This window comes from Rhinopithecus bieti, unplaced genomic scaffold, assembly GCF_001698545.2.
Source record: "Rhinopithecus bieti isolate Rb0 unplaced genomic scaffold, ASM169854v2 scaffold_10612, whole genome shotgun sequence".
Classification (NCBI taxonomy): Eukaryota; Metazoa; Chordata; class Mammalia; order Primates; family Cercopithecidae; genus Rhinopithecus; species Rhinopithecus bieti.
In genome coordinates, this window is record NW_016806990.1 from 467,558 (window position 1) to 478,426 (window position 10,869).

At 41.5% G+C, this 10,869-nt stretch overlaps 1 protein-coding gene across 1 annotated transcript in view; it reads right to left on the reverse strand.

Annotated features, from left to right (window-relative positions):
* Window positions 1-10,503, reverse strand: part of SLC18B1 (solute carrier family 18 member B1) — a 29,248-nt gene extending 18,745 nt beyond the window's left edge. The window contains exons 1-4 of the mRNA XM_017879597.1: window positions 10,276-10,503; window positions 8,613-8,752; window positions 1,346-1,441; window positions 933-1,006 (exon numbers count right to left, since the gene is read on the reverse strand). Of these exons, the coding sequence (XP_017735086.1) occupies window positions 933-1,006; window positions 1,346-1,394 (123 nt within the window). The 5' untranslated portion in view covers window positions 1,395-1,441; window positions 8,613-8,752; window positions 10,276-10,503. The remainder of the gene's footprint in view (window positions 1-932; window positions 1,007-1,345; window positions 1,442-8,612; window positions 8,753-10,275) is intronic.
* Between the last annotated feature and the right edge of the window lie 366 nt (window positions 10,504-10,869).

A 10,869-nucleotide genomic window follows, 5' to 3' on the forward strand; every position in this document is an offset into this window, starting at 1 on the left:
AAAAAAAAAAAAAAAAAAAAAAAAAAGAAAGAACTCAGTTTCAGATCTCTCCCATAGCAGGACTCAAACCAAAAAAAAAAAAAAAAAGAAAAAAAAAAAAAAAAAAAAGACCCTTCCAAAAAATTTTTAACCCATTTCATTTAACAGTTTTCTTGAGTTTACTTCATTATAATCTTACTATACTGTTATTCCTCTTGTTCCCGTGTACTTATATAAGCTCTTCCATATTATTTGGCACTACGCTGCTGGTTTAAGAACTCTAAGCTTAAGAACTTTCACATCTGTTTTTTCACTGGCACTCGTTTTTCCTTTTTCGGGAAGTAGCAATGGGGGAAACCGTTCTATTCCATGCTCTGAACTGAGCATGTGACCTGGCCTGGTCAAGCAGAACATTCTTTCCCCCCGGCTACAGCCATCAGCAAAGGTCAGGTCAGTGGGGCTTCATTCTGTGACTCTAATAGGAACTACTAGGCAACTGGCACTTTCTATTGAAACTGCTAGGGGTCACCTTGCCACCTAAAGGGGAGAGCTTGTTCAAATCACAAGAGGAAAAATTTCTCATGACATCGTTTCAAATCTGTATTCTGATATTTTTTGAGTTGACACTTTATTAAAGAAATTCACTTTTTTACTAAAGCTAGTACATTTCCGTAACTCAGAAAAGTGAGTTAAGTTTCTGTCACTCACAGTCACAGGAGTCCTAATGAATAGGTTCAGTAGCAAGCATCAAGAGATCCCCCAGAGGCCTGTTTCCTTAAAATCGATGCCATTTATTCCTGTTCTCTACTTACTCAACTTCTGCCATTAGTCACATGCTATGCGTTTGACAGACAATAATGGAACCATTGACTTAAAGAACCTTTAACAATTTAAACAGAAGATAGGTTATGAAATCTGTTCAAGCTCCCAAATATAATCAGAAAATGACTTACCCAAAGAGAATTGTAACTCCTCCTGAGACAAACATTCCTGCTACAAACATAAATTTTGCTCCAATATGTACAAGCTATAATAAATGTCAAAGAAGAGTGGTAAATTTATGACTTCTGAAAGTCTATACTGATAGAAACAAATCCACTGTATTGGAAAATATAGGATGGGTTAAGACATGTACAGTTAATATATTATAATAATTCTTTAATATAGTGACAGTACTCATTGCTTAAAAACATGGAAAGAGTTAAAAATCAATCAAATCTGAGGAGGGAACTGTCAATAGTGGCACAATTTATAAAATTATAACCATGGTTATTTCGGTATCGATGCAAATTCTAGACTAGCAAACTAAAATAATTCATCATATAATTTTTAAAAATTAAGATGTGCATATGAACTTTATACTTACATAGTTTCCAAATACCAAGCATGCCAGCAACTCGAACAAAGCAAAACATCCAAAGATCATACCAATAATCGTATTGCTGGTTCCCTTCTTTTCAGCCTTTAAGTAACAGAAATGGAAACAAAGTTTCAAAGAAAAATTAGCATCAATATGGAAACATGGGAATAATAGATCAGAGCATCATCTTCTTGTGAACTTTATCTGTATATCAGTTTCAAAAAGATTATTCTTTTAAAATAAATGGGGTGGGGAAGGAAGGGAAACCAGTAATAGTTTAGACAGTAAACCATAATCTCTTAAATGAAAATAATTCACTCACCATGCCTATAAAGAATTGTTAGCTTTAGCTGGCAAAAGTCAGAATTAGAGTGTATAAACAAACACAAAAAATGCCTTGGTTAAGGAAATTTGGGCTGTATTGCATAGTCACAGGACCGAGGAAACAGCTGATTTAGACACACTTCCTTTTGGGTATCACATTTAATTATAGGAAACAAACGAAAAACACTGGCCAGTCTTCAAACTCAAGAATAGGAAGTTCCATGAGTTGGCACATGGGTCAGACCAAGGCCCAATCAGTCTAGGTCTCTGTTTCTGACAGTAATACCAATTACCTGACAGTTTGGAGAAGACAGTTTTCCTTCCTGTCATCAACAACACAGGTGAGACATGCTCCCCTGACATTCTACGTTCTCCTGAAACAGCCAAGGTAGTTTATCATCCATCAATTACAGTTACTAATGTTTATAGCCTATTCTGTCAGTGAGCTCCTAAGATTTGCTACAGGTAATATTTATCCTAAATCTACTTCTTTTGAACTTCAAATACTGCCACTGTGATACACAACTACATTCACATATAAAAATAGAACGTTTAACAAACTTTGTCAAGTCCTAGAACTATGGCAGATCCTTAAATCAGATTCTAGCTATAGAAGTTTAAGGAATCAAAATACGAGTTTAATTTCTTTAAGATAGGACTGGCCACTTGGCATACTACAAAGGGAAAGCCTGAACTGTCACATATTGACCATCTTGTATATATAAGGCATTGTACCAGCAGTGAATATTTATGGTCAGAAGAGTCCAGTTTAGATCCATCCTTTCAGCAGAGCTTTGGATTTTCGCAAATTAACTCTATAATTAATACAGAAATGCACACATGCACACACACTTTTGCGCTCTTCAACATCCATTCTCTACAACCATGATTGCCTTTCTTTACCTTTTCTCTCTAACTATAATTTACGATAAAAATTTTCTCCATCCCTTCCCATGTAAAGATACTATCATCATTCAATCTTTGTCTTTTTCAAGGATTTTTTTTCCATGTCAGACTGTGCCTCTTTAAATAAACCATACATTTCTCATAGCGTCATACCACAGGAAGCCAGAGAAGTGAACTCTGTTGTTCTAAGCTAAATTTGAGGAAGGGCCTCCCTCTTACTCTAGGAAAAGTCCTCAGAAATGTCCCTAAGCACTTGGTGGTGCGTGAAGGCAGAGAGGATGGGCCCACAGCTCCACAGTAATGGCTTGGGAAAGATTTAAGTCCATAATTCTTGGGCTTCATAACTAGCCATTCCCTTTCCATGTACTAATAACCACAGGAAATAACGGTGTGGATACAAGAGAGAGTTCATTAAAATACCTTTAATGGCACTGTAACAAATGGTTATGCTGTATGTCGACTGGAACATGAGGTCTACATTTCTACTACACACGGGTCAGGTTCCTCAAAAAGAAAACGTTGTGAAAGGAGTCAATTAAGGCATAAGAAAAATATTCATGCCATGCACAGTGGCTCACACCTGTAATCCCAGCACTTTGGGAGGCCGAGGTGGGAGGATCACTTGAGGTCAGGAGTTCGAGACCAGGCTGGCCAGCATGGCAAAACCCCGTCTCTACTAAAAATACAAAAATTAGTCAGGTGTGGTGGCACGTGTCTGCAATCCCAGCTACTCAGGAGACTGAGGAAGGAGAATTGCTTGAACCCAGGAGTCAGAGGTTGCAGTCAGCCGAGATTGTGCCACTGTACTCCAGTCTGGGTGACAGAGCGAGACTCTGCCTCAAAAAAAAAGAAAGGAAAGGGAAAGGGAAAGGGAAAGGGAAAGGAAAGGAAAGGAAGAAAAGAAAGACAAACATTCATTAGTCAAGTTACATTATCAATGCTTACTAGTTCCAATAAGTACTTAATTTACAATCTAGCAGAAAATATATAATGCCTATAGCAATTAATACTTACTAGACCCTCATTATGAGCCAGGATCTCTATTAAGTGCCATTTTACATGGTATCTAACAACAATTAAATAAGGGATATATTTTTAGCTGGCCTCATTTATAGATGAGGAGAGGGACTTGCAAAGGTTACAAGGTCGTAAGCCATTACAGTTTCCATCGTGTGCATGTTCCCATATTCACTGTGGAAATGGAACACTGACACAAGATGTGCTAGAACCACATGCTACGGCAGCAGCCACGTGCCATTTTTGGAACACCGATCCTGCTTCACATTAGGAAAGCAAAAACAGCTATTAAAAGCAATTTCTAGGCCGGGCACAGTGGCTCATGCTTTTAATTCCAGCACTTTAGGAGGCCAAGGAGGGCGGATCACCTGAGGTCAGGGGCAAGACCAGCCTGGCCAATATGATGAAACCCCATCTCTACTAAAAAATACAAAAGAACTAGCTGGGTGTGGTGACATGCACCTGTAATCCCAGTTACTTGGGAGACTGAGGTGGGAGAATCACTTGAACCCGGGAGGCAGAGGTTGCAGTGAGCCGAGATCATGCCACTGCACTCCAGCCTGGGCATGACAGAGCGAGGCTCTGTCTCAAAAAATAAACAATTAATAAATAAGCAATTTCTGGTTCTCTGACCAAGGATGAGGGTGGCAAGAAAAATGATGAATAGAAGTAGGAATCCCACACCAGAATTTAAGAAAGGCACTGTTTTTCCTTTCCTTTTTAGTTTAGCTAATAAGAAAGATGGCAGAACATGCAGGAGGAAGGATGAGCCTTCACCAATGCATTTGTTAACCATAAGATTTTAATCAGAAATGAAAAGTCAAAGCCTGCTCTTCATATTTACAGCTTTTAAAATTAGAATGTTCTCTCTCCTGCCTCTGTCTCCTTTCTTTCTGCCTTCCCTCTGCGAGGCGAGACAAAGTAGCAAATGTAAGAAGCCACATTTTGCTCACTTCTGCTTGCCAGCGTAATGTCACAAAACCCCTGACTCTGTGACAACATGCAGCTCTTGGGAGGGATGAGTTGAAGACAGAGCAGGATAGAGCACATGGCCCCCCACATCTCTTGCCTGAGCTATTACATTCCTTAAATGATAAATGCCCCAGCCTTGCCTTTTCCTACACATAAGATAACATCTAACAGGGTTGTGATTATGCTTTTATAAACTGTTACCAAAGGTACATTCGTAATCTATAACCAGATATATTCTTACACCTAAACTTTGATGTGACCTTGTGCGTACTGAATCTCCACCACCTGTATCACCTGTATATGAACTAGGAACTGAAATACTCAGCCTGTAGTCCTCAGTAAGAATCCTGAATAAAATGAACTTTAATTCTTTAAAAGCTTGATTTTTTTCCTTAGTCAACATTTTCTATAAGCAAAACACTCAGTCAAAAACTTAAAAAGCACACACCCATACCCCGGTTTTCCTTTGTCCCTATTCACTTAGAGGAAACTAACGTTAGTTGCACTCACTGAGTTCCAGCTGAGCTAGGAAATGCCCTTCCCACTGGTTGATTCACTCACTCCAATTCTTTTCCATCTCAATTCCACAGGCTCTTACTATTTAAAAAAAAAATTTTTTTGAGACAGAGTCACACTGTCACCAGACTGGAGTGCAGTGGCGCAATCTCGGCTCACTGCAACCTCGGCCTCTTGGGTTCAAGCGATTCTCCTGCCTCAGTCTCCTGAGCAGCTGGAACTACAGGCACGTGCCACCATGCCTGGCTAATTTTTGTATTTTTAGTACAGACACGGTTTCATCATGTTGGCCAGGCTGGTCTCGAACTCTTGACCTCAGGTGATCCTCCCACCTCGGCCTCCCAAAGTGCTGGGATTGCAGGTGTGAGCCACTGTGCCTAGCATTATTATTATTATTATTTACAAATCCCAAGTCTGGCCAGACTGCTTTGTCTTGCTCAAACACCTCTGATGACTGCCCACTGACTAAGTCCTTGACAAGTGCCCTTCTTTCTATCTCCAGCCTGCCTCCTCAGATCCACTGTCTCCTATCAGACCTCACTTCACCCCAGGCTCAAGCCACATCAAGAAGCTGTCTGCTGTTCCCCAGGAACATGCCATTCACTCTGCAATTCCTGTGACTATACCTAGAACACCTCTATCTCTGTTGTTCACTATAAGAATTAAATTTCTTATGACCCACCTTAGGCCAGGTGCAGTGGCTCACACCTGTAATCCCAGCATTTTGAGAGGCCATGGTGGGCAGATCGTTTGAGCTCAGGAGTTCAAGGTTAGCCTGGGCAACATGGTGAAACCCCATCTCTACTAAAAACAGAAAAAAAAATAGCTAGGCGTGGTGGCACATGCCTGTGCCTCAGCTCCTCATGGGGCTGAGGCAAAAGGATCTCTTGAGCCTGGAAGGTTGAGGCAGCAGTGAACCCCCTGATCATGCCACTGCACTTCCAGCCTCAGTGACAGAGTGAAACCCTGTCTCAAAAAAAAAAAAAAAAAAAAAAAAAGCCCCAACTTAAATTTATCCTGAGAGTTCCTTTCAGTACCGCCCTTTCTTCTCCTATCCCCACTCCATGTATGATAGAATTAACCATTCTTCTTTCTAGGGTCTTATAACATTAGTATGGATAGAGGAAAGCCAGAAGAAAATGATAGTGTAAAAACAGAAAAAAAAATAAAACAGTCTTATAACATTCTGAAAATCCTTTTCTTAAGGGATATCCAAATCATTGAACCTTTTCTTCCCCATATTTTTTCACTCCCAATGGGTGGACAAGAGAGAACCATTTCCCTGATATTTTTATTCTACCCTAACACATCCCATGCTTTGCCTGCTCTAGAGAAGGAACTCATTAAACCTCTACTTAATAGAACTGAATTGGGCAACTCACAACTTCTGAGACTGTTTCTTCATTTGCAACATGCTGAGATTCTCAAGATTCTGTATGAGGTTGTTGCAGGGATCAAATGGATAAATGAGGGGTATTGTGTACTAAAAGCCAGAGAGCACTGTATGGGTACATGGCAATATTGTTCCTTTAGCAGAGAAGCCACTTTATCTTCTTTTGCATCACACAGAACAAAGGACTACATGTTTTAAAGGCAGCTGGAGGACTAAGAAGCTGCCACTGCACTGTGAGCCAAGGATCTGGCAAAAAGAACAAAATAAAACACATGGTTATATTGTCTACACTCCAAGCCAGTCATATTCATTTCATACTATATCCTATTGAATCTGTGTCAATAAATCCTAACACCATATAAAAGGCTATGCCTAGAAGGAACAGGCCCTATTAATCAGAATTCCTCCCTTGCATAAACATTGCTGCTAGAGTCCATAAGAAATTCAAGTTAAAAGAGGGAATATGGAGTGGGGCAGGGGCTGGGCATGGTGGCTCACACCTGTTACCCCAGCACTTTGGGAGGCCAAGGTGAGCAGATCACCTGAGGTCAGGAGATCGAGGCCAGCCTGCCCAACACGGCGAAACCCCATCTCTACTAAAACTACAAAAATTACCCAGATGTGGTGGTAGGCGCTGGTAATCCCAACTACTCGGGAGGCTGAGGCAGAAGAATCACTTGAACCCGGGAGGCAGAGGTTGCAGTGAGCTGAGATCGCAACATTGCACTCCAGCCTGGGCAACAAGAGTGAAACCCTGTCTCAAAAGGAAAAAAAAAAAAAGGAAGTGGGGGCAGGAATCAAAGCATCCTAATTCTAAAATGTGAATAAAACCTCAAGAAAATAGTTACTGTTTTAACACAGACCTATTGCAGTAACATTTGAATCTCAGTTATTCAGTGCACTCCTTTTTTTCAGTTGCAGAAACCAAATAAAGATTAATCAGACTATAGGGTAAGCAAAGTAATTCTCAGAAGATCAACTACTTTTAGGTGAATTACCTCCCAAGAAGATGTTCTTTCTGACTGGATTTTTTTTCCTGGTATCAAGCATTCTATAAAAAGTACTCTATTGGCTGGAATTCTATACACCATCTGTCCTATATGCAGATTTTTACATTTTATATACTATAAAATAAAATAATTCAAATGGCTTAAAAAAAAAAAAACAGAGCTCCTAAGTGAAGGGGTGGTCTGCCCCTCCACACCTGAGGGTGCTTCTCGTTAGGTGAAACGAGAGACTTGAGAAAAGAAATGAGACATAGAGACAAAGTACAGAGAAAGAAGTGGGCCCAGGGGACCAACGCTCAGCATACAGAGGACCCACGCCGGCACCGGTCTCTGAGTTCCCTCAGTATTTATTGATCTTTACCATCTTAGAAAAAGGGAAGTGGCAGGATAATAGGATCATCATAGGGAGAAGGTCAGCAGTGAGACATATGAATAAAGAGCTCTGTGACATTAATAAGTTTAAGGAAAAGTGCTGTGCCTTGATGTGCATATGCAAACATCTCCATAAACCTTTTTAGTGCATAAAGAGCAGCATTGCCGCCAGCATGTCCCACCTTCAGCCCTAAGGCGGTTTTCTCCTTTCTCAGTAAACAGAACATACAATGGGGTTTTATACCGAGATGTTCCATTGCCCAGGGATGGGCAGGAGGGCTTTCCTCTATCTCAACTGCCAAGAGGCCTTCTTTCCTCTTATACTAGTCCTCCTCAGCACAGACCCTTCACGGGTGTCAGGCTGGGGGACGATCAGGTCTTTCCCTTTCCATGAGGCCATATTTCAGACTATCACATGGGGAGAAACCTTGGACAATACCTAGCTTTCCTAGGCAGAGGTCCCTGCGACCTTTGGCAGTGTACATGTCCCTGGGTACTTGAGATTAAGAGAATGGTGATGACTTTTCACAAGCATACTGCCTTCAGGCACTTGTGTTAAACACACCCTGCACAAAATCCATTAAACCTTGAGTCACCACAGCACATGTCTCTTGCAAGGACAAGGTTGGGGGTAGGGTCACAGATTAACAGCATCTCAAATACAGAACAAAATGGAGTCTCTTATGTCTACTTCTTTCTATATAGACACAGTAACAGTCTGATCTCTCTTTCTTTTCCCCACACTAAGGATTTAAAAATGTCTTACCTCCTTGGGGAAAAAGGGTCCAAGTATAGAATAGCACATCATGGAACCTAAGTTCAACGAAGCTGCCGATATCAGTACAAAAACCTGTTCTCTCGAAAGCCACCTGGGAGTCTCTCCTGCACCTCCTGCAGGATCATCACCTTGAATGCAAACATGCAGCAATTAGGCATATAATTGAGACTACTGATCAAAGTACACAAATGTGATTTCTGTGCACATATGTTGCACTCTGAAGATATCATTTGCTGAGCTTAGGGCTATTTTGAATATAGTGCATTTGATCAAACGGAACACAATCCTTGTACATTACTGCAGTTTTGAAAACATACTGCTTTCATTTACATACTATTCTCTACTAGAATTTAAATGCAGAAATCATCAAGCTATCTGATTTGTTTCGCCTTCACTTTAAAGCACGTTTCTCTGGTCTTTAATAACCCTTCAAGAAAGATGAGGTGGCAGGGTGATCTCCAAAGGGTGATGCTCTCTGAAGCATAATGTCCTTATTTTCTCAAGTTACTTGAATCATATGCTACATGAACTCAATGTTTCAAGCATGTAATGTTAACTTATTAAGATTTCTGGCCTGGCACAGTGGCTCACGCCTGTAATCCCAGCACTTTGGGAGGCCGAGGCAGGCGGATCATGAGGTCAGGAGATAGAGACCATCCTGGCTAACAAGGTGAAACCCCATCTATACTAAAAATACAGAAAAATTAGCTGGGCGTGGTGGCGGGCGCCTGTAGTCCCAGCTACTCGGGAAGCTGAGGCAGGAGTATGGCGTGAACCCGGGAGGCCGAGCTTGCAGTGAGCGGAGATCGCGCTACGGCACTCCAGCCTGGGCGAAGAGGGAGACTCTGTATCAAAAAACCAACCAACCAACAAACAAAAAACCCACAAAGATTTCTAAGGCAATACTGAAGTCAAATGAAGTGTAAGTAGGAGAAAACAAGCGAAATCATTCAGCTGGTGAATTAATATTTACAATGGTATGCTTCTGGATAGACAAGTCTCAAAATTCACAAATCAATACTTTTCTTACCCTAATTACTAGTCTTTTGCATCAGCTAATTTAACACTTATTTCCAGGGCTAAATTGTCATTTAAAAACACTAAATCAATTACTCAGAGTTCCAAATATCCAAGCAAATCCATCAGCCATTTATAAATTAAACTGTTTTAGGAAAACTTAAGAAAATATATTTGCTTTGCTCTATTTGTCAGAGGTTGCCATTGCAGTCCAGAAGGAAAAAAAAAAACAAATCTGTGCAATATGAGGAAGTCTTATGAATCTTTGTAAAATGTTTGTAGTAGATGCGAAAGGGAAATGAAAGCTAAAAACAAAGGCAACAACACTGGGTACTTGAAAGGTAACGTTTTACATTTGCCTAATGGCATACTTATTTGAATGCATTAAACACACAGTACTTAAAAGCAGAGGCATAGGTTAGAAAGTCATTAGATACCGTGACACATATCCAGTCCTGGAACTTTGCCCCGTCCAGAGAGAAAAGAAACGCTGGCCCGAACCCCACGATCAGGCCCCAGCCTTTTCCAATCTCTCGGAAACGAATCAAGCTAAAAGCAATTCAATCGTTGCTAAAGAGACAGGCCCGAAGCCGCCGCTGGGCTCCGGGCTCCCGGCCAAGCAATTCACGGTCACCTCCTGGTGCGCGTGGGCCCTCCAGATCACCCGGCGCGTCCATCCCCGGTGCGTGGACTCCGGCGCCCCACCTCCCGGGTTCAAGCCACGTCCTTGGACTCGACCTCCAAGGAGCCACTGGCACTCCGGCCGGAGACCGCTGCTCAGCTGGAACCTGGCATTCCCGACTCCCTGTGGGCAGCGATCCGCCCAGCCCGGAGTTCCGCAAAGCCTTCTAGGACTCTTGAGTCCCCGGGAGGCGGCCGGGGGCGGGGCAGGGGTGAAGCATGGCTCCTTTTTTTTTTTTTTTTTTTTGCCCCCCCTATTATCTTAATCCACCACCTCAGCTGCTATATCATGGTGTCCTTTTTCATTCTGTGAGAGAGAGAGAGAGAGTGAAAAAAGATGAGTCTATATTCCATACAGTTGTACCCCCCTCTATCTTAAAATAAGTTCAATTTATTCCTACGAAACGAAAGAAAGGAAGCTTATGTAGAAACAGAAAAGGTAGGGAGTACGTCAACTGAAAGACACCAAAGTGAATTAGAAAATTAGGTTTATACAGGACCTTTGAAAGAGTGAATTATTTTTCACAGTGGGTAAATGCGGTAGTGT